This window comes from Acinonyx jubatus, chromosome C1 (assembly GCF_027475565.1).
Source record: "Acinonyx jubatus isolate Ajub_Pintada_27869175 chromosome C1, VMU_Ajub_asm_v1.0, whole genome shotgun sequence".
Lineage (NCBI taxonomy): Eukaryota > Metazoa > Chordata > Mammalia > Carnivora > Felidae > Acinonyx > Acinonyx jubatus.
In genome coordinates, this window is record NC_069381.1 from 7,117,917 (window position 1) to 7,141,496 (window position 23,580).

General features: G+C 43.2%; 1 protein-coding gene across 5 annotated transcripts in view; it reads left to right on the plus strand.

Annotated features, from left to right (window-relative positions):
• The window catches only part of UBE4B (ubiquitination factor E4B), a 121,057-nt gene that overhangs the window by 57,556 nt on the left and 39,921 nt on the right, over positions 1–23,580 (plus strand). For 2 of the 5 annotated variants that reach the window (XM_053206877.1, XM_027060476.2), the window contains 8 exons: positions 3,913–4,000; positions 5,221–5,365; positions 6,983–7,208; positions 7,652–8,062; positions 16,223–16,364; positions 17,234–17,334; positions 18,543–18,657; positions 22,149–22,232. In XM_053206877.1, the coding sequence (XP_053062852.1) occupies positions 3,913–4,000; positions 5,221–5,365; positions 6,983–7,208; positions 7,652–8,062; positions 16,223–16,364; positions 17,234–17,334; positions 18,543–18,657; positions 22,149–22,232 (1,312 nt within the window). Of the gene's footprint in view, positions 1–3,912; positions 4,001–5,220; positions 5,366–6,982; positions 7,209–7,651; positions 8,063–8,841; positions 8,992–16,222; positions 16,365–17,233; positions 17,335–18,542; positions 18,658–22,148; positions 22,233–23,580 lie in introns of all 5 variants that reach the window. The other 3 variants (XM_053206886.1, XM_027060479.2, XM_027060475.2) reach the window with 2 other exon arrangements.

Here is a 23,580-nt window from a genome sequence, read left to right on the forward strand (position 1 = left end):
ATATCGAGGGAGAGAAGTGAAAAAACGAGTTAGGTACAACATGCTGGTTAGCAGTAGCATGGAAGGGCAGGGGCCGGGGGGAGGTCATTAGAGCAAACACTAACGTCCCTGTGTACTTGGGAGAGGGGTGAAGATCCTGGCCAACTTTTAGATTTTGAGTTAAGGGTACTTGATACAATTGCAGGGGTGGCCACTAAAAGAACAGGAATGGAGTATGTTTTCCAAAGCAGTGAAGGGAAAATATGGAATGGGGGTTGGGAGTCTGGGGGGATGGACGCACAAATTTTAAAAGAAAGACAAATGGCACAAAATAAGACGGTTAAAAGAAATGAAGACTAGGTCAGTAATCACAGTGCATCACAGTGAAAGGCTTAGATCCGGGTTAAAAATGAAACAGAACCCAGCTTTATCTTGGTTTACGGAAGACATACCTGAAGCAGTAGGTTAGAACTTTCAACGTTTTGTTGGAAGTGAAAGAAAAGGGAAAGATATTCCATGCACATACTAAACAAGAGAAGATTGGGGTAAACAATAGATTAGTCTTCAAGGCACAAAATACTACTAGACATAAGCACTGTGTATTGTTTAACAGTAGGCTGTAACAGTTTCCAAAGCATACACACATACTTGTGTGACAGCAGCAACAATAAAGCAAGTGACGGTAGAACTGGAAGAAAGTGACACATATTCATAACGGGAGATTTTGACACATCCCTTTGGTGCATGGATAGATCAAAAAGAATGAGCGTCAGTAAGCATATGAACAAATGAAACAACACAGCTAACAAGGTGGATCTGATCCTTTGCACTCTACAGTTGGAGAATGCGCATTCTTTCCTAATATCCAAAGACCAGAGAGTTTCGGAATGCAGGATCAAACCGATCATGTTTTCTGACTAGGACATTAGGTTAGGTAATTAACACAGGGGAAACAATTTTAAAATCCCTCACACATTTGGAAGTTTTTAAAACAGAGCATGCGTCTAACTACAGGTCAAAAAAGAAATTTGGAATTACCTGGAACTGAACGATAACAGATACGACACATTATGAGCTTCATGTTGCAGCCAAAGCGGTTCTTAGGAGAAAATATAAAGCTCTACTATAAATGAAACAAGGAAGAAGAGAATATGACTAAGTATTGAAAATAGGAACCCTTGTCTTGGAAGGCTCTTGCCCTGGATATGCGCATGGCTAACCCCCTTCCTGTTTGTACTCATGTGGCATTTCTCAGTGAGGCTCACCCCATTTAAAATGGAAAGTCCTGCACTCTCCGTTGCCTTTTCCCTACTCTTTTTGCTTTATTTTCTCCGTAGCATTTATCATTATATGATATGTTTTACTTACTTATTATATTTATTGTTTATGATCTTTCACCCTCTAATGAGAAGGTAAGCTCCATAACACAGGGCTTGTATTGTCTCTTTTGTTTGTTCGTTGACATCTCAGACACCTAGGACAATGCCTGCATAGAAGGGGGAGCTCAGTGATATTTGTTACTGAAAAAGAGAATTCCGTGAAAAATTGTAAATATGCAACATGCAAGTAAATACGAAAATTTGGAGAAAAATCAAATTCCTAGAAAAACATAATTCTTCCAAAATGGGCTCAAGAGGAGAGAGAAAGCCTGAATAATCAAAAACCATGAAATGAATTGAATCAGTGTTTAAAAATTTTCCAAAGAAAGTAGCTTGCCCATATAGTTTTATAGGTAAATTCTACCATTCCAGTTGTACACAGATTTTTCCAGGTAATTAAAAAAAATAGGGACTGCTTACCAACTCAGTTTACAAAGCTAACGAGACCTTAGTATCACAACCAGACAAGAATAATATAAAAGAAACAAATTACATGGTAATCATGCTCGTGAACGTATTTGCAGAAATCTTGAGATACTGACAAGTCAACTATTGCAACACGTAAAGAACAGACAGAACTTCTCTGGGGCTAGATGCCAGGATAGTGGTTACTGTGGGCTAGCGTAGTTGTGACTGGAAGGATTCGAAGGGGGCTTTTGGGATGCTGGTCACGTTCTGTTTCTTGATACAGGCCCTGATTACATTAGAATGTTTCCTTTGTGAAGCTTTATTCAGTCAAACACATACGATCATCTGTGGACAGTTCTGTGCAGATATTTCAATCATAAGTTTAGCTAAAAGTGTCAGTGTAACGTAACATGAGCAACATGGATTTATCCCAGGAATGCAAGGGTGCATGCAGCATTTGAAAATCTACAAATATCATTCACCGCATTATATATTAAAGAGAAAAACCATATATATGATCTTGGTAGTTGGAAGAGTTTGATAAAACTCAACATCATTTCATGATAAGAATCTTTGCAAACAGCAAACAGAAAGGTGCATCCTAAGTGGACAATACGGCAGAGACAGAGTTGAGCAAATATTTCACATGTTCCCCTGCATTTCCAGTTTCCTGTGCAGTTAGATTGGGGCCAAGTACCTCGTTTTGTCCAGTAGACTGTGCGTGGAAGTGACATGTGTCACTTTTAGGTGAAGGCAGTTGAGCCGATATTCCTCCTCCATCGCTCTCTTCTCTCGCTCCAGTGACCTTGGAGGCTGTGTGTTGCAGATGGCATAGATTAAAGAGGGAGTAAGGATGCTTCACTCGCACCAGACTTTGCGTAAGCAAGAAATAACCCTTATGGTGTTGAGCCTCTAAGATTTCCAAGTGTTTGTGTAACCACAGCATAGCCTGCCTTATTCTGACTGATATAAAGGACATCTCTCAAGAAACTACAGCAACTCTCATACTCAGGGGTGAGAAATTAGAACCCCTCTCTTTAAAATCAGGGATAAGAACAAAGATGGCTGCTATTTCTACGTCTGGTCCACGTGGGGATCCTACCTAGTGCAGAAAAACAAGTAAGGATTGGAGTGGAAGAAATAAAACCGTTCTTATTTGGAGATGAGATTATTTTCTACCTAGTAAATCCTATGTGTAAGTATACAAGTTGCTCCTAAGAGGTCTGTATCAGTTATATTACTAGGTACTAGCAACAAGAGATTAGACAAGTTAATTTTTAAAAAGGTACCATGCACAGTTTCAGTAAAAGATACATGGTACCTAGGTGTAAGTTTAGAAAAGAAGTGAAAGACTTATGGAGCAAATTATAATAGTTTATTGAAAGACTTTAAAGAAGGCCTAAATAGTTGCGGAAAGATGCGTTGTCCATGAATAGACGCAACATAATGATGTCGTTTCTCCCCAGTTGGATCTCACAAGTCAATGAAATTCTAGTCAAGATGCCAACAGGACTTTTAAGGAGTCTGTGAAGCTGATTCTTAAGGATGTGTGAAGAGTGAAAGGCCAAGAATGGCCAAGACTCTCTTGAAGTAGGATAGTGAGGTGCAGGCTTTGACCTAGCAGATACCGAGATTTACTGTGAAGTTTTAGCAAGATAGGATGGGGTTTTTTTTTGCGGGGGGGAGGGGGAGACAAATTATCAAATAGAAATAGACACATACATACATTGCAGTTGGACCTGTGAGAGGTGATTTCATGTTAGTGTTACAAGGACGGTCATTTGAATAAATGGTGCCGGGAACATTTTTATTTAATGTGGGGGAAAAAAGGTGTTTGGACTTAACCAGGTTTTTGTAGTAAGGCTCTGATTGTGTATACAGAAAATACGCTCTAATTTGTTTTTGGAAGTGAGCCTAAGGAAATGACCACTTAGGAGCACTGCTCCCACCAAATATAGGAGACAGAGTGTTTCTATCCTAATATATGAAGTGCTCTTAAAAGTTAATCAGAAAAAAGATGAACCTTTATTATTTTGCTTTCCTGACTGATTTTGATCGATACTTGAGAACTGTCCCTCAGCCAGCAGCTATGACACAGGGTGGATTTATAAAAGGTAAAAGCCTTATTTGTCTTTTGTACTTAAAGCATGTCCCAGGTGGATGTGGATTCAGGAATCGAAAATATGGAGGTTGATGAAAACGATCGGAGAGAAAAAAGGAGCGTCAGCGATAAGGTTGGTAAGAGATGAAACCCTCGCTTCTGTTTTTAGTACAGGTAATATAAATAAACACCCCTTCCTTTCTTATGTCTATGGAGTCTGTTAGAGCAGGCCACCCCAAGTCAGCAAATCCTGTCTTTTTTTCTTCTGAGGAGAAACGCACAGCCTAGATTGCCCTAATGGAAGGGTAGCTCACTTTTTTTAGTCTGGTCAAATCCCTCCATTCCTTTGTGTTTCAGATCCATAGTTTTATCAGTAAATGTAGTTTGTGATGAGAATGCATTTAGAGGTAGTTTGGACTTTTTCTGTTGATCTTTTTTGCTTAAGCAAGTAGGTCATCACATTTTTGGTAGCATTCTGAGGAAAATGGTTGTGAAATCCAATAGCACTTAGAAGCCGAGGTCTTTATATTTTGTTATCATCTGAGCTTAGTTCCCTATGTTTAGCAAAAGAGATGTTTTCTTGGGGCGCCTGGGTGGCTCAGTCGGTTGGGCATCCAACTTTGGCTCGGGTCATGATCTCATGGTTCATGAGTTTGAGCCCCGTGTTGGGCTCGGTGCTGACAGCTCAGAGCCTGGAGCCTGCTTCCGATTCTGTGTCACCCTCTCGCTCTGCCCCTCCCCTGCTGTCTCTCTCTCTCTCTCTCTCTCTCAAAAATAAATAAATGTTTAAAGAAAGTGTTTTCTTTGGGGGGTGTCATGGTGAAGAACTGGTAGAGATAATTGCATCTCTTTCTGTGCAGCAAATTATGAGTGTTGAGCAACCCGTTTTGGTGATTCTGTTGGACTGTGGCCTTCTAGTGGCACGATGCTTTGTTTTGCAGAGTTCTTTTGTGCTTATGGAGCTCTTTTATATATATATGATATTTTATCTGTGATGGAGACTAGTGGGTAACATTAAATTCTGGAGAATTTTTTGGATGAAAACGGGTTATGTGTGTAGAATGTTTACCTGGTCCTTTGGAGCTCAGAAAAGGAAAGAGATAAGATGTAGGTATATCCTTTATTCATTTACTCCCTTGGTGATTACCGGTAATTCTGCTCTTTTGTCCCCCCACGCCCACCCCCACAGCTTCTATTGTAAACTCGTGAAATCGCCATGTCACAACTTTGCAGTCATAGTAACCAGCTTCTTGTTCCCCAAGTCAGTCGGCGCACAGTTGCATGCATTTCTAAAATCCCCTCATTCATAAATGAATTACTTGAAATTAACCCCCCAATCTTCTTCCCCACAAGGAGCCTTCATCGGGTTCTGAAGTGTCCGAAGAACAGGCCTTACAGCTGGTCTGTAAGATCTTTCGTGTCTCCTGGAAGGACCGGGACAGAGACGTCATCTTCCTTTCTTCTCTTTCTGCACAATTTAAGCAGAACCCAAAAGAAGGTAGGAATCTAGCTCAGCTGTTAAGAGAAAATAAGAATGTAAGATCCTTGGCCTTGGCCATTACCCACATTCACTTTCTCTTGCTTTGGGGTTGTAGTTTTGGCCATCAGAGGTGCTGTTGTTTGGCCACTTTCCACTGATCTTCCTGATACATTGGTTTTGTACTTTGATGATCTCTCTAGAAGAAATCCGTATAAATATGCTAATGGTCTCCATTGTTTCCGAATTGAAGTTCTTAATGTCTCTCATGAAGTAGGAGCATACTGGGTGGTCTCCAGGGATCCCGAGAGCTGCTCTGTATGACCTCTACCTGCTTTAAGTGCCGACCAACTCCTGTGTAGACAGTGGAGTACATTAACTTGATTGAATTGCTTCAGAAGATAGAACATATTGATATTTTGCTGTTTCCAGGATTCTACTTTAAGAGGCTACCCTAAACCGCACTCGTATAACAAATTAATAAAGCTTTTAGCAAGACACCAGCATTAAAGGGCACTGTCACTCTTCTTTACAGCAGTCATTTGGAATGCAGAAGAGAGAGGGGTGGTGTGGTAGTGTGCCTTTGCCTGTCACTAGAATATAACCTCCCCGGTGGCAGGGATTTTTGTCTGTTTTGCTCACTGATATAGTGCTAGTGCCTTCTACAGAAGGCTCTTAATAATTCCTCAGTAGATCTACTTTAAACGAGTGCACAGAAGATCATCTTTCCCTTTTCTGTGCTGCCCATCTTCCATGGCGAGAAAAGTCCCCTGTGTTCCTGGCAGACACGTAGTTTTCTTCTGATTTTACCGGGATCTTCTTATTAACGGGTCATAGACACGCTTAGCACCTGCATGTTTCTATCCCTGCCACTTGTTATTCTTACTGGAAACCTTAAGATTCTTAAATCTGTCTTGTGCATATATGACTGATAATTTTTAATAACCAAATCAGACAAGATTTACGTCGGTTACAACTTTTATCTATTTAGTGATATATAAAATGTATCTAAAGACTTACAGTAAGGCATTGGGGAGCTGCAGAGAATTAAGGGGAAAGTTAGAAAATAGAATCTTCTCCGGAAAGCCAGATGGTGACTGAATGTTAGACCCTTCATAAAATATTTTGAACCTCGCATTTGATAGTTTTACTGTACATAAAACATACGTAGGTGAAGAAATAACGAACCCAGCTTTGTTTCCGGTATATGATAAATAGACACCTGTATTTGGGAGTGGCTTCTTTTTACAGTGAAATGTATGTCAGCAGCGATTCCCATTGGCTACACTCCAGTTTTCTTTCTTTTTTTAAATAAGTTTTGTATTTTGGAATAATTTTAGATGTACGGAAAAGTTTTAGACACCGTGCAGGGAGTTCCCGTATATCCTTCACCTAGGTTTCCCCTAACGTTAACATCTTATGTAACCGCAATGTATTTGTCAGGACTAAGATCTTACTATTACTTCCACTCCAGACTTCATTTGGATTTCACCGGGTTTTCTACTAATGTCCTTGTACTGCTCCAGAATCCAATCCGGTTGCCACGCTGAACCTCTGGTTTAATGTGGGTTATTCAAGGACTGCCTATGTATATGAGGAACCATGTGTAACCTCTTCTTTCTTCTGCCTTTCCAACAGTGTTCTCCGATTTTAAGGACTTGATTGGCCAGATTTTAATGGAAGTGCTAATGATGTCTACCCAGACTAGAGATGAAAATCCATTTGCCAGTCTGACGGCCACATCGCAGCCAATTGCGGCGGCTCGGTCCCCGGACAGAAATCTCCTGCTAACTACCGGCTCCAACCCAGGAGCGAGCCCCATGTTCTGCGGTGTGGGCTCCTTCGGTGCCAGCTCGTTGTCTAGGTCAGTGTGGTTCCTTTCGCACATCTCATTGGTAGTAAAACAGCCACGAAGTATGTAAGAGAAGGGACTCTTCCCTCATGGGCCTTTGTCCTGCAGACTATGGCATGTATTGTATGTGGGTGGATGCATTTAGCCATTGCGGGAGGTGGTCTTTTCCGCTGGTCTGTTTGGCTTCCCATGGTTAGGCTCTTGGTAAATTTTGGAAACAAATGGCTGTATATATCGTACATTAATCCTTGGGAAGAGGGCTTTCCCATGTTGTAAATGTAGCCTCTAGATCCGCACAGCAGTTCGATTCTAATGATTTAGATGAGTCTGAAAGACGCGTACACTTGGCGTGTAATCACACTATTCTTTCAGAGCTTGAGATTTTCCTTTGCAGCTGTTTACCTCAAGTTTGTCTTCCGTTTTCTCTCCTTTCTCCTCTTTCTCAACTGCTCTAGCCTCTATGAAACGAGCCCCGCTCCCAGTACGAGTTTCTGGAGCTCGGTGCCGGTGCCGAGCCCGTCCGTTGCCTCGTCCCCTTGCCGTGCAGCCAGCCAGCCGGCTGCGCCTTCCATTACCCTCAGTCCCCACGGGGCGGCTTCGGGGGCCGCCGCGGGGAGCCAGCCCTCCTCTCCACGGTATCGCCCCTACACGGTCGCCCACCCATGGGGGCCTTCCGCTTCTGCCCCGCGGTCCCCAGGCATCTCCACTCTGTCCAGCTCGCCCGGCCGCCCTGCCCTCGCTGGTAGCCCTCAAGCAGTGCCTGCCAGCTCTCCCAGCCAGAGACCCTCCAGCCTGGGCCCACCTTTACTGGCCGCCTCGCCCAGTGCCGCGAGCAGACGCCCCTCATCCCTAAGGACCTCTCCTAGGTATTTATTTATTCAGCAGGAGAGCTGGGTGCGTGTTTGCAGTGCAGGGAGAGGCGATTAACTCGGTTTGAAAGAACTGGCGTGTGACACTGACCTCATTTGCGTGTGTTTTTCCGTTTGGGGTCATTAACCCGTGCGTCTAACTAGTTCGGTAGGCTCGCGCCCGGACTCCTCGCTTCTGCCAGGCTTTGCTAACTGTAGAAAGTGTGGGTGCTCCGTTGTGTGTCCCTTTCTTCTTGCCCCTCGCTCTTCCTCCTGACCGTACCAAAAAAAAAAAAAAAAGAAAGAAAAAAAAACCAACAACAAGAAGTCGCTTCACTTTCTGAAACCTAGCTCACCTGTCAATCCTCATCACAAATGAATTCCAGAGGCTGGGGGCAGTTTGTAGGTGAGAGCTGGGGCTCGTGGGAGCCCCTCTCAGCTCTCTGTACTGTTGCCAATCATAGTTGAAACGCAGTCAGCCCGGGGGATGGTGGGAGCAAGTCTGGGCAGGTGCCCCTCACCCCCGATCACTGCGGCTGGGCCGGTGTTTGTGCCTTGACGCTCTGATTCGAGCCTCTCAGAAAGAAGCGGCGTCAGCATTCCGCTAACCAGTGCCCCCCGCCCCCTCGCGGACGCACCTGTGCATTTATGCGATGGGGGTGAATGGTGTTCCTGCATGTCAGCAGGCAGAACTTTCAGTGTAACGTTTAATTTAAAAGGGACAGGAGTTGCAAAAGCTTTCTGTCTCTTGTTTTTTCTTTGTTCCCTCATGACCTTTTTTGCTTTTGTTGTGGTAGCATGCACGACAATCCTTTCTCCTTCCTCTTCCTCGCGCTTTCTGGCGACAGTAGTGATGACGATGAAGAAGATGATGATGATGGTGATGATGGTGATGATGAAGGTGGTGGTGGTGGTGATGAGTTTTCTTGTGTCCAGTTTGGGTCCAGGTATCAGAGGAATGGAGTCTCACCCCTGCATGTGCCTAGGTGCTTAGGAACTAACTTTCGTGAGCCCTCATTAGGGGTGTGCTTTGAGTCTAGACAGGATAGGGTCAGATGAGACAGTCGGGAGAGTTAAGACTGGGAAACCTGCATGTACCAAGGTGGTAGGACCTTATCACGGGGTAAAGTGGCACATTAGGAACACCCTCATCATTGTTGCCCGGTAAGTTTAGAGGAAAACTTACGCGTAATCATTGGTCAGAAATACAAGCAGCAGATTAAAGATCGGTTGTCGAGTTCACCCACCCTGAGATCAGAAACGAGGGGCCCTTCGTTTACCTATCGCGAGTGTTCTTGTGAGCTGCCGGATATGAGCAACATGTTTCCCGTGAGGCATGCTGTCTTACGTACAGTTGCATGGATTGCTGCTACTCACGAATGGCAGAGGGGCCGGGATGGCGTGTGTGTGTGTGTGTGTGTGTGTGTGTGTGTGTGCGCGCGTGTCTGTTTCTCCCCCCCCCCCCCCTTTTCCACCCCCACTCTGTCTGACGGTCAGTCTGTCGAAGAGCATGTTGGGCCACACTGTCTGTTATAACCGTGAATCTGGTTTCACTTCTAGCCTTCAACTTCACCAATCACCACCTTGGCCTCAGCGAAGCTAGACCCTTGTTTAGACAGCCTTTGGAATGGCAGCAGAGGCTAAAACACAGTTCACGATGCTGCTGACTGTTCGTTCCCCCCCTGAAAACCTGAAAACCCCCCTGAAAACCCTGAAAACACTGTTTGGGGTTCCAGGTGACTTTGGGCAAGAAAATATAATAGCACCTTCTTTTCTGAGCCTCTGACTCATTGTCTTACAATTTTGCTCTGAAATCGAAGTTTCCACAGGACTGACTTGGTATTTGTGCCCGGCACTGTTCAAAAATAACTCCAGGCTATAAATAGAGACAGCAGTAGGAGTTAGGTACACTTCATTAAATTTGACAGTGTTCAGAAGAATCATTAGAGTATATAAAGAGAGAAAGGAGTGTGGGTGCAGGGTTGAATATTGATTCAGGAGGGTTGATATTTGTGTTAGGTTGAACATTATATTACTGTTTTCCCAAGTAAATTTCCCAAAGGTAGAAGTGTCTTTTTCATGTAGATAAAATCCTACTTCCCGATTACAGTAATGCAGCAGGCATCCTTTTTTTTTCTTTAATGTTTATTCATCCATTTTTGAGAGAGAGAGAGAGAGACAGAGAGCACGAGCGGGGGAGGGACAGAGAGAGAGAGAGAGGAAGGCACAGAATCCGAAGCAGGCTCCAGGCTCTGAGCTGTCGGCACAGAGCCCGACACGGGGCTCGAACTCACAAACCGTGAGATCATGAGGTGAGCCAAAGTTGGATGTTTAACCATCTGAGCCCCCGAGCCCCCGAGCAGGCATCCTTTTTAGGAGTCAGTTTCCATACATAATGAAAGTGCTTTATTACCTGTCTTACTGTAAATTGTAGGAGAAATGCTGTCTGTCCCTGGCCTGTTTAATTCCAGCGTGCTCTCACAAAGATTTCAGATTGTGTGCTGCTTTCACTAGCGCTGCACTCGCAGCATCCTGACCTTGTCTCTGATCTAGATTCTGTGGCCACAAGGAGAGAGAACGGACTGTGTAATAATAGCTCCAAATACTTACTGAGCCTCGTGTGCCAGACCCTGAGCCAGCACACTGCACGCATTATCCCTTTATCCTCACAGCGGCCCTCCCAATTACCGTAAGGAACGTGGGGACAGGGAGGTCAGTCACATAACTGGTACGTGGCAGGGCCCGAGTCCAGAACTCACCTGCTTCACCCCCACTCGCAGTAGGACCTGTGTCGTTCTTGCTCCTCATACTAGTTATTTCGCTGCCCAGTGTTTATGCTTCTACTCTGTTCCTTGGCAAGGAAGCACCAACATTTTACTCGGTAATTACAAAATTCCATTCGGTTGGCAGGTCCTTTGCTGGCTGTTAAAACAGAATCTGATCTCTCCAGATTTTGGCAACTTCGAGTTTTTGAATAGATCTCAAACAGAATGTGAAAGGATGGGTAAAAAAAAAATGGTAACTGATTAAAGCACACGGAGAGGAACTCGAGAATGCTTGTGGGGTCAGAACCGAGAAGAGGTCATAAAAAACCTTGTCAGTTTGAGTGATCAGGAAATAAATAGTTATTTTCTTTCTCCCCCTTTCTAAGTGATCTTCCCAGAATTTTGTTTACTGTGAAGTAAGCAATTTCAACACCTATTTCTTGCCCAGTGATGTTAACGTCATAGAGGAAAGAATCAACAGGGGCCGCATCTGTCTCCCCTTCTGCTTGCCCGGTGGAGTTGATGCTGGAGTTGACGCGTTAAGAATGTTTTTGGAAATAGCTGGGAATACATTCGTATGCTAATTATCTATAGTGGTGATGAAAAGGACTAATTTAAGAACGGTGAAACATTCCTGGGGCGCCTGAATGGCTCAGTTGGCCAAGTGTCTCACTTTGGTTCAAGCTCCGCATCGGGCTCTCTGGTGTCAGCACGGAACCTGCTTGGGATCGTCTTGTCCCCCTCTTTCTGCGCCCACCCCCCCCCTCCCAAGAGCACAGGCACGCTCTTTCTCAAAATTAAACATTTTTAAAAATTTGAAAGAAAGAAAGGTAAAACGCTCCTTCCGTGATGTTCTATAGCCCTCTGTGAAGAGAGCTATAGGAATTAGGATCTGCTTGTTGTCGGAGCGGACACGGGGAGCGAGAGCATCTTGTATAAGGAGAACATAGTGGTTCCTCTGAGAATTTTTCCAATTGTATCCTAAGAAATTGATGATGGGAAAGAAATCTGTTTTTAACTGCTTAGGTGTTTCAGCGAAGGAGAGAAAATTTTGACAGTCGTGAACCTGTGTGAATAGAGAAAGGGAAAATCAGCAAGTAGTGAAAAATGTTGACATTTCCATCACCACTTGGCAATGAAACTTGGAAATGGTTCCACCATGTCTGTGTCCAAACCCTCCGGTAATGTCCCTTGTCGTGCGGAGTAAAACCCAAAGCCTCGCCCTGGTGCACGAGACCCTTCGTCTCATGTACACCCACGTGTGCACACATGTGTGCATTCCTCCTTTCTAACCTCACGTGCCTCCACTTGCCTCCGCCCTCTGCTGCTCACGACCCTGTTCTTGACCTCACTTGGCATATTCCCCGCCGCCTTAGGCCTTCACACTTACTTCTTCTCTTTGGATGGCCTGCCCCAAGAGGGCTGCGTGGCTTGCTCCGCGCTGACTCCCTAGGGTCTCCATGTGCATGCTGTCTTATCAGAGGGTCATATCACACAGCATATAAAATGCACGCGCGCGCTTCCTGCCCGTCTCTGTCACCATGCTCTGCTTTTATTTTTCTTCATGGCGTCTCTATGTTGTTTTGGACTGTTCCCCTCTAGAACCTACTCACCACACAAGCAGGGTCTTGATCTGTTCGAGTTAGTGTGCTGCCCCCAGAGCCTACGACAGTGCCTGCCATACAGAAGGGACACCGTGAACATTCGTTCGATGAATTGACATTGCTCGAACCTGTACAGCTCTGACTTTGCCTTGCAGTGTGAAAACACAAAACACTAAAGTCTGCATTCCAAAAAATGAGTAAATAGGAGGGTGCGTTATAGAAAAAATGAAACTGCCATGGAATCCTTTTAAGGAACACTTTTCTTGGTGCCTTTCAAATGGGATTCGATTTGCACAGGTCTAATGCATGCGTGACTCCCCAGGAAGATGTTCATTGGCTTTTCAGAAGCATTCAGCTGTATTTCTATTATGCAGAGTAATTACATTCAATTGGACTGTTGATGTAGTTATCAGAAAATGGCTCGTAAATCCTCCCAGAGGGCAGTGTAACTTTGTAGATAACTTGTAGGACTTAAATATGACGTATTTCCAGCGTGGTATTCCACGTGTCACAGTTGTAAAAGCATCACGAATTCTGGGATGATTTTTTTTTAGGGAAAAAAGTGAAATGTTATTTGAGAACTTTAAAGATGTTTATTGGTAGCCTGAACGTATGCACATAAACACGACACCACTTTCTCCCTCAGTGTCGCGTTCAAAATGTGAATACAGTGCTTTCACTTGGAACCTGAGGAGCCTTGTCAGTTTTGCTCGTTGAGACCTCTGTGTAGCATCGTTGGGACTGGCTGCCTTTCCTGCTAGGGCCGTGGTTTACTTTAGGATTGATTCCAAAATTTGTAGTATATGGACAAGTACTGGAGTTTTCTCTACAGTTCCAGTTCGGTTAAATTTTGTTTCACTTTTTGGTCTTCCTCTCTTCTTAAAAAAAATTTTTTTTTCAACGTTTATTTATTTTTTTGGGACAGAGAGAGACAGAGCATGAACGGGGGAGGGGCAGAGAGAGAGGGAGACACAGAATCGGGAACAGGCTCCAGGCTCCGAGCCATCAGCCCAGAGCCCGACGCGGGGCTTGAACTCCCGGACCGCGAGATCATGACCTGGCTGAAGCTGGACGCTCAACCGACTGCGCCACCCAGGCGCCCCTATCTTCCTCTCTTCTTAAAAAGTCAACGGAAGTGTCACTTGGGGTCTGACCGACGATCACCAAAACGTAGCTGCCTCTTTTAGCTTTGAACATTCTCTCATGTATTCTGAGCGCCTTTGTTCGCATTGCCTGGCGTAAGACCAGCGATCTTCTACATACGCTGTTGCTTTTCATGATCTTAGCGAGATCATCGTGGAGGTACCTCAGCTGGCTTTGAGGTGTTCACATTTAAGTTAAAATTAAATGGCAAGCGTTGGCTAAGAATGGAACCCACAGCACCCAGTGTCAGTGCATGACTCCATGTGAACTGGGTCACACTGACCCCTTGCAACTGGTAAGAGCCTGTCGACATCAAATATGAGGTGCTTTTCATTTCAGAAATGTAAAAACGTGAAAATTTTGGGTCTCGTTACCAAGGAAATTGTATAGTTGAACTTTCTCGTTTTAAACAGGAGGATGGTCTGTTTTCATTCTCTTCCACAAGAGCCACTCAAAGGAAGATTAGCCTTAGTTGTGTGTAGGTAAAGCCTGTGTTGGTAAAGTTCATCTTTGGAAGCGCAGGAAATAATCTAGTCACTGAGTCACCAACATCAGACAGAAGAAGAAAGAATTGCAGTTAGTTTGAAACTAAAATGGTGCAGTAACGGAAATAGCTCTCGGGGCGCCTGGGGGGCTCAGTCGGTTAAGCGTCCGACTTCGGCTCAGGTCATGATCTCACGGCTTGTGAGTTCAAGCCCCGTATCGGGCTCTGTGCCGACAGCTCAGAGCCTGGAGCCTGCTTCAGATTCTGTGTTTCCTTCTCCCTCTGTCCCTCCCCTGCTCACACTCTATGTCTCTCTCGCTCTCAGAAATAAACATTAAAAATACATCTATAAAAAAAGAAAATAGCTCTTTTTCTCCTTTCTACTTCTGGGGATTCGTCTCTTATATTTATATTATATTTGTGGGTGGGTTTTTCTGTTTTGTTCTTATGGTTGCTTTTTTTTCTTTTTTTTTCCTCCCATTGCTTTCTATTTCCTTCCCTTCTGTCAGACTTGTAGAGTAGGTTGTAGGAATTCAGATTTGTAGACTCTGGGCTGAAAGCCTTGGGTTTAAAACTGGCATTGTTTTCATCTTTTTAACGTTAATATCATACTTTCATTCCAAGGTCAGTTATGTATCCACTTGACCCTTCAGCAACAGGGTTTGACCCACGTATGTGTGGATTTTTTTGGTAAATACAGTATGGTATACCTCAAGTGTATTTTCCCTATGATTTTCTTAATATTTTCTTTTCTCTAGCTTAAGAGTAATACTTAAGAATATGCTGTAAGGATACAGTATATAATACACATAACAAAATGACATGTTAATCGACTACTTGGTTGTTGGTAAGACTTCTGGTCAATAGTAGGCTGTTAGCAAAGTTTTGGGGGTGTCAAAAGTTAAATGCACGGAAGTGGCATCCCTAATCCCTGTGTTGTTCAAGGATCAACTGGATTTTTCTGAAATTCTAAGGTCAATTACATATATATTCCAAAATTAGTTATGTATATATATGCACCTGTCTGCATAGCGTATTGTTTATATCTCAACCCCTGTTGGTCCTGTGGGTTTCTAGCCTTTAATTGTCTGCCCCAGTTGAAGGAGGCTGGGTCTCCAGTTTGCGATCTTTTTCCCATCCTTTATCATCTTTCCTATATAATTTTGGGGGCTAAGTTTATCTTTTCTCATTTTCTTTTCACCTCCAAATTTCTGCCCTCTCCCTGTGCCGTGATTACTCTCCGTGTGCCTTTTGTGTGGGGATCAAATAAATCTGTGAGTCAAAAATCAGATTTGGTATGTGACTTGCTCATGGACGATCCGTTCTTTAGTTTCCTCACACCCAACCCCTGAGACAGTGTTTGGCGTTGGTCTCAGAGAATAGTTACGACCAATCATAAGTGCTTCGTGTTGTATCCTGCTTCTGATTTACAAAACGCTTCCACTTGCCCTCACTTCAAGCCTCGCTGCTGATGGGATGGGGTTGGTTCTAGGCTCGGGCAGTCAGGAAGCAGTACGGCTGGGATCCAACCCAAGTTTGGATACTCCTAGTGCAGGATTTTTGTTTCGTTTGTTTTTTACTGTGCTCCCTTGCCTCTGTCGCTGAAAGTTTTGGAAGTCTTTGTGTTCGTAACAAATACTTTTATGTTTCCTTCTCTAACTGGACAGATTTCCTTTTCTGGTCCTATTGCCAAATGGTGGGTGAAGGCCTTTGAGATTTATGGCAGAAGTCACGAGGAGTATTCTGTTAGTCTTTGTCACTTCACTCCCGAAGCGTTTGATCACAGCAGTAGCATAGTCTGGTTTCAACTTACCAGTGTGCCCGAGTGGAGCCGGCCAGCTTGGTTTTAGTACATGTGATATCCCTTCAGATGCCTGGCACACGGTGGCAGTTCTTAGCCCTCCTGGCTTCGTAAGCTGCCGTTCCCAAAAAGATAAGAAGTCGGATTTCTGATCCAACTCTCTTCTTAGGTCAGTAAAATGTTTACTAAGAGTTACTGTTGTTGGCCTTGGAGCAGGTGAAATCAGAGGTCAGCTCCAGGCTTGGCTGCATGGGTGTCTGTGTTTTGTCCTGGGTGCAGGGATCCTAACAGGCTTTCTGCTACAGAAATGCAGACTCTAGCAAAAATAATCGATTCCGAGAAGAGGTAAGAATCATCGATTTTCTTTTCTCTTCTCCAAAGTTTGGGAGCCTCTGGTGGGACAGGTACTTGGGATTCCTACAGTGACCATTTCACCATCGAGACCTGCAAGGAGACAGACATGCTGAACTACCTCATCGAGTGTTTTGACCGAGTTGGAATAGAGGAAAAAAAAGCACCAAAGGTAATATGAAATAGATGCATTTCAAAAACCCACAAAAACCTGGTTATTTTTTGATAAATAATCATCCCTCCCGCCCTTCCAAGGAACATTCATTTATTCGGTCAGGAAAATGGTTCTCAGGCATGCAATATGCACCAGGCACCGGACCAGGAGCTCGAGGTATATTAGGGAACAGAACAGACAGAGATCCCTACCCTCACGGAACTCACATTCTAGTGGAAAGAAGAAGTGATGGGGGCAAGTGCCATTGCCACCAGCGACTTATAATAATTCCGATAATTACAATTTTCCCGATAATTTCCGAGAGCCTGTCGCAAGTGTAATAATCACCCGCATTTATGGAGTGCCAACACTGTGCGAGGTTGGGTGTTGTTTTTATTGTCTCGGTAAGCACACGAACCTCAGGGACATTAATTGTCCATAATCACATAAAAATTACAAAATTGGCTTTAAACTCGAAGCTATACTTTCTCTGCTGTTTCATGCAGACTCTATTATTATTTCCTTCCCAGTTCACTGTCTGCTTCTAGTTTTCCAAACTAGTCCTCTTGTCCACCTGTTAGTTATGCTTGTGAAGGGCTTCCCCGGGCTTTGTTGCTCGTCACCATAGCAAAGGCAGAGAGCATGCCCACATCTGTGCGGTCCCCCATTGGTCACCCCGCACTTCTGCTCTTTCTTCTCTGACCGTAGATTTCAGCGGAGGCAGCACACTTGGAGGATAGGGTTACTCTGGTTGGTTCATTGTGAGTAAAGCAAGAGAAAAACATGCCGTTTCCCAGAGATCGATCTCTTCTGACTCTTGTCAATTTTCAGCAGTGCAGCACTCTTTTGTTTGTTTGTGCAGCCCTAACCTGCGCCTTTCATTTCAGATGTGCAGCCAGCCAGCGGTCAGCCAGCTTCTGAGCAACATCCGCTCCCAGTGCATATCCCACACCGCGCTAGTTCTACAAGGTTCCCTGACACAGCCAAGGTGGGCAGAACCGTACTTGCTCCTGTTAACAGGGAGAGGACCCTGTGCATCAGCGGACGTCAGGCTGCCCAGACACCTTGCGCCACCTTGGATAATGCACCCTCTCACCTGTAAAACAAAAGTGGTGACTTTGTTGAGGTCACTTTGACTAGGTGACCGCTGAGGTCCCTTCCCTTCTCTGAAACAGTGTGAAAAGAAAACAAGCCACTCTCTGTCTGCTTTCTTTATGGACCATTGTTGAAATATGTCAACGTCAAGGCAGGAAATGAGTATTTAGTTTAACAGCAGCTGCTTGAAATCAGGGGAGGTACTTGGAAAAGTGTGTAGGTCATCGCTTTCCGTATATCATACAATCGCTTTCTGTTATTCAGTAATAAACAAAAATGGTAGAATAGTTAATTGGGGAATCACCAAAGTATACTACATTATTCACTGGTTGTTTCTGAGGGTCCCATAAAGGTTCAATATAGTTCAATAAAAGTATTTGCAGATTTCATGTATTTTCTGAAAAATATCTGAAGGAAACATGATGCAGAAATATCTAAGTTAAGAATGGCAAAGTTACAACAACATTTATTTGTTCTGGATGTTGTTCTGTTATTTTCTGTACCACAACCATATGTTTTTGAAACTTGTCACAAAGAAGGAAAAGGAAGGGAGTGCCTGGTTGGCTTAGTCAGTGGAGCATACACTCTGGATCTCAGACTCGTGGGTTTGAGCCCCATGTTGGGTGTAGAGATAAATAAATAAACTTCAAAAACAACAACAAAAAAAAAGAAGGAGGAGGAGGAAATGGTTAAACATGTACCAAAACATTAAAAAAAAAAATTTCTATTAAAATTAATAAGAGTTTTTAAAAAGTCCTCAGCTACTGCTGATCTTTTCTTTTCAACTGGATGAGACATAAACAAGTAAAAGAGATATATAAGGCTTCCTTTTTGGGGGTACTGCTTTATTTTTAAAGGGTCGAATGTAGGAAAACATGGATTCTTTGAAACTTTCCATAGTCTCTCGTTAAAAAGACCAAAAAGGGATTATTAACAATAGGAAAGGTGATCTTTTGCCTAAAACCGTTACGTAGAGTATTTGGGAGATTCCAAGTTTGACTTTTGACTGGACCCTTCCGCTGACGTGACAGCCCGTGTGCCGTGTTGTCACCCAGTGAGGAGCTGAGCCATCACAGTCCTTGTCTTTTTGTGGGTTGGCAGGTCCGTGCTCCAGCCGTCCTTCCTGGTGCCGTATATGCTGTGCCGGAATCTCCCGTATGGCTTCATGCAGGAGCTGGTGAGAACCACTCACCAGGATGAAGAAGTGTTCAAGCAGGTGAGGGTTTGTGAGTTCGTTACCGGAGCTTTTAGCCGAGGAGCTCCTGTGCTGATTTCTAAAGGCACCATGCATTGGAAACTTCTGTTTCTGACTGTGATCTGCATGCATTATTTGCTCAGAGAGCTCTGCTTGATCTATCTTTCTTTTCTTTTCTTTTCTTTTCTTTTCTTTTCTTTTCTTTTCTTTTCTTTTCTTTTCTTTTCTTTCTTTCTTTCTTTCTTTCTTTCTTTCTTTCTTTCTTTCTTTCGTTCATGTTTTATTTATTTTTGAGAGGGATACTTGGAGTATGAGCAGGGAAGCCGGGCAGAGAGAGAGGGAGACACAGAATCTGAAGCATACTCCATGCTGTCAGCACACAGCCTGACGCGGGGCTCGAACTTGTGAACCGCAGGATCGTGACCTGAGCCGAAGTCGGGCGCTTTCTCTCTTGAGATGATTGGATTGACAGCTGCATTGTTCCAATCATTTGTCCACCTGAGTCAGTCAAGCATCGAGTGTTTTAAACAGTGTGTTAGTGCCATGGGAGGGAAGCACTAGCAGGCCCAGTCCCCGATTCCAAGGCTCTTTTAACACAAGAATACTGAGAGGTAGCATGAGACACAATGTGCGTTTGCCGGTTGAGTCATATTGGAAATTAGTTCTCTGAGTTTACAGAAAAAGATCAGTAAGTCAGTGACTAAATTAGCTCCGTGGCAGGCTGCGCACCCATAGAATCTTCTGTCTTCTCACCACTAAACTGGAAATGAGATCTCATGTCTTGCTAATGACTTCTCTCATTAAGTAGTCATACAGTTTTTATATCTCGCCGTGTGAAGTCAAGTGGAAATGCAGATAGGGGATATTTTGTAATAAAGCTATTTATTTAGCCTCAAAGGTCTCTTCATGGTGAAACTTTGGCATCGCTTTTGGTGGTTGTTTTCCGGCCTGTGTTGTGAACACTTTGCCACAGCAACTTTCACACAAGCCACATCCCTTGATGGAGGGATTTTTAAGACATTTTCTTACAGTAGACTGTGTGATCATGAAAGAGTAGCTGTCATTGATAGGATTCCTTGTCATCTATTTGAACACCTAGTGTTATTTGTCACTATTAATTTTAAGGCCTTTGAAATCTCAGGAATTGTGTTTTACCAGCTTCCCAAATATTAGTAAAGGATGAATCCGGGAGCCAAGCTCCCAGTTAGTATTGTGACTATGTCTGGAATTCCTCGAGTACTTTCCTTGGATGTGTCTAGAATTACTCGAGTACTTTCCTTGGATGATGGTCTTGTTGACTTGCAGGAATACTTAATGCAGCATAGTGAGCTTTCCTTCTCTAGAAAGGTAAGCGAACTCTGTTGAAAATAAATAGCTGTCTCGCGAGGTTCAAGCACACACTCTGGTGTGTGTGCGATGTGCACTAATTAGATTCCTTTTCCTCTTCTACGAGACCTCATTTGAAGAACCCAGAGTAGCTTTAGCTATATAAAACCAGCCCAGTGATCAAGGGCGTGGCGGGGGGGCTCAGTCAGTTAAACGTCCGACTCTTGGTTTCGGCTCAAGTCATGGTCTCACGATTCATGAGTTCAAGCCCTGTGAGGGGCTCTATGCTGACCGTGCAGAGCCTGCTTGGGATTCTCTCTCTGCCCCGCCTCTGCACTCACACATACCCTCTCTCTCAAAATAAATAAATAAACTTTAAAAAACATTTAATAAAAATAGAAAGGTATAACATCAGCCCAGTGATCAGCTGACAGGGGTACTGTCCCTATTTTATTCTAAAGAAACTTACACAGAGTTAACGCAGTGATCTCTTTTTTTTTTTTTTTTTTACTTGAGATGAAATTCCCATAACATAAAGTTAACCAATTCAGTGGCATTTAGTACATTCACAGTGTTGTGCAACCACTATGCTTTTTAATCACAGCATTCTGATGCCTTTTCTGCCACTCAATCTCGAACACTTCCTCTGTCTTACGAGTTACCTTGTATTTTTTCTAGAGAGAAATAAATGATGAGTGAGTGGACTTTGAATCACCAACAAACATACACCGCATAAACACCACACATATACCATACATAAAATCCATCAAAAAATAAAAATAAAAATACATAAGTCACAAATACCATAATGCTTGACTATTTGAAAAATATTATACCTAATAATACCTTGTCTACCGTAAATTAAATCCTACCTGCAGAAGAGGATAACTCTACTAGAAGGATAAATATGATAGCATTCTGGGGGAAAAGTTTGAGAGTTTTCTAGTGACCAGTTGTGAAATTTATTTTTGGTGATTTGGGAAGTTCAGTTTTGTTTTTTTCTTGATTGTAATTTTGTCATTTCCCCGACCCCACACCTAAGCTTTACCTGTCCATGTTTAGCTAGCTTCCAACAGTGTGTTACTTCTACCCTGACAGTTTGAGTTGCAGAAACTAGAACCATCTTTTCCAGAGCTGTCTTTTTATCTCAAGACACTCCACAGGCACTTTGTAATCCAGGGTACTTTTTTTTTTTTTTTTTTTAATCCTGTGCTCCTTAAATGAAACTGCTTGATACAATGGGACGAAATTAGTAGGAGAGGGAATTTGTCAGATTTTCTAGTGGCTTGATAGAATACTCCCATTTCAGCTTGTTGGCATTTGGATTGTCAGCTGTTGTTTATACCATTTTCTACTTAATGTTATTAGTCTGGAATCCCGGCCAACTCCCTAAGTGTGTCAATCAGTGGGCGCATTGTGACATTTGAAGATGAGTTGTACTGAGCAGATCTTACATGGTGATAATGTGCCCTGGCATTAGTGATAAACGTGTAAAAATAAACATAGGTGCCCTCCTTAAGCTCTGATCTCACGTTATTGTATTAATTATACCACACATGGAGGTAAGTCATTCTAATCAAGTTTTCTTTTATATTTTCAACATTTATCAACCATCTTTTTACTCTGCATAAAGTTAATATCACGATAATAAGATCCATTACAGGTTTATTTTTCTTGTTCTTTTCAAAATAAATAGGGAGAGATGAGAAGAATCAGATGGAGATGGGAGAGCGGCAGCAAAGACTTTTTCAAAATACTGATAGAGCTGGGAAAATATTGGAACATTTAGTCTAGCTTCTGTACAGATTATAGGTGCTTGGTAATCAGAAACCTATTCATTGCTGAGATGTACAGAATTGAGTTGATAAGGTGAGGACCCCTTGGGGACTCCTAGAACAGGCTCGAAAATTGTGAGTTTCTGCTGAGTCCCTCGGAGTCCTGCCAGAGAATTAGGACTCACCGAATCCTGTTACTTCTGGAAAATTCAGCTATATTACTTTATGGTTAGCCTCATCAAAGGACAGCCACACGCCATGGCTAGATACTAGACCCCTTTATAAACAAAACAGGTTTTCCCTGGGGAAGGTGGAAATGCTTGGACATTCAGATTTGGCACTTTATTTAACATGCCTCCTGTTCTTACGTTTTCCTGAACTTACAGTTCTGATTTATTTTTTTTCTTACAGATCTTTATCCCCATTTTACAAGGCCTGGCTCTCGCTGCCAAAGAGTGCTCCCTCGATAGTGACTACTTTAAATACCCCCTCATGGTAAAACTTGGCTCTTTTTCTTTAAGCCATTCATTAGATGCTTTTCTTCCAGATTATTTTAACGCACACTTTTCTTTCAGGTCCGCGATTAACCTTGTTTTCACATTTAAAACATGAAAGCATTGCGTTGGCCTTGCGGTGTTTGCTGTGAAGAGAGTTTTAGCGCTGGGACGTGTTGCGCCCATCCGAGCCCCAGACAGGAGTCGGGGACGCACCCTTAAAATGCACTTCCCCTTCTAGCGTAGCTTATGAAAATGACAATTCTGGGCGGTGTCCTTCTGATTCTCCTAACAGGCATATAATAACTGCAACGAAATTTTGTTACTGAAAAAATTTTTAAAAGCTATTACAAATTCAAATAAGAAGGTAGAGCTGTACTAGGAAAACTAGTCCAACTTTATGTAGTGACTTTCTACGGAAAAGCCTCAGTAGGTTGCTTGTTTATCTTCCCCGTTCCCTTCAAGTTTCATGTGGGAGACAGATCTGCTCGTCTCTGTAAGGTACTTAAGAGCAAGCGTTGAGTCATGGACAGAACTTTCCTCCAGATTCCCATCGAGGGCCTTGATTGTTGTGAAAACAGCTAGAACCAGGTAGAAGAAAAAGGCAGGGGCGGGGGAGGCTCTTCTCTGAATTTGCTTCTTGGAAATTTTTGGAGAAAACTACCCTGATGTCTATTTTTCACTCTAGAAATGTGAAGGAAAAAGGATCAAAATACGAAACGAGCCAACTCTATGAATAAATACAACCTTGTGTAAGCCAAGGCCCTGGTTACACTGATATTTTTACTGGAGTTGTTCCTTTTACTCATTCTTCCTACTGACTTAATTCCATTTTCCCGTTAACTCGGTACCCACCGAGGACCTATTCTGTGCCAGATACCGGGGCTGCTTAGACAAGGTGCCCCTCTGCGAGTTGCTCCTGACTTACTGCAAAACTCAAGTCCACAACAGCACAATCAGATAATCACATTGTGATAAATGCTAACACGGAGCGGTACACGAGGGGTGCAATTATCTCTTTTAATACATCAATTTTAATATGTGTGCTTAATCAAAACTGAGCTAAAAATCTTAAGTGCTGGGAAATCAGAAGGTGAAATGGGAATTCTTAGTTTTAAAAATAACTTTGAATGGCTACATATCAAGGCTCTTTCCACTGCACATGCTATTCGAGTTTCTAATAACATTCTGTTAATCCTTATGCACTTTCCTGTCTGTGCCAGACAAAGGGAAGTGAGATCATCTGATTGTTTGAGTTCAGTGATGAAATGAGTGCACATTAATTATCACTCTATTATGTAAATGTTCTTTCATGGAACTGTGGGCTTTTCTGTTGGGGCCTGATGTGG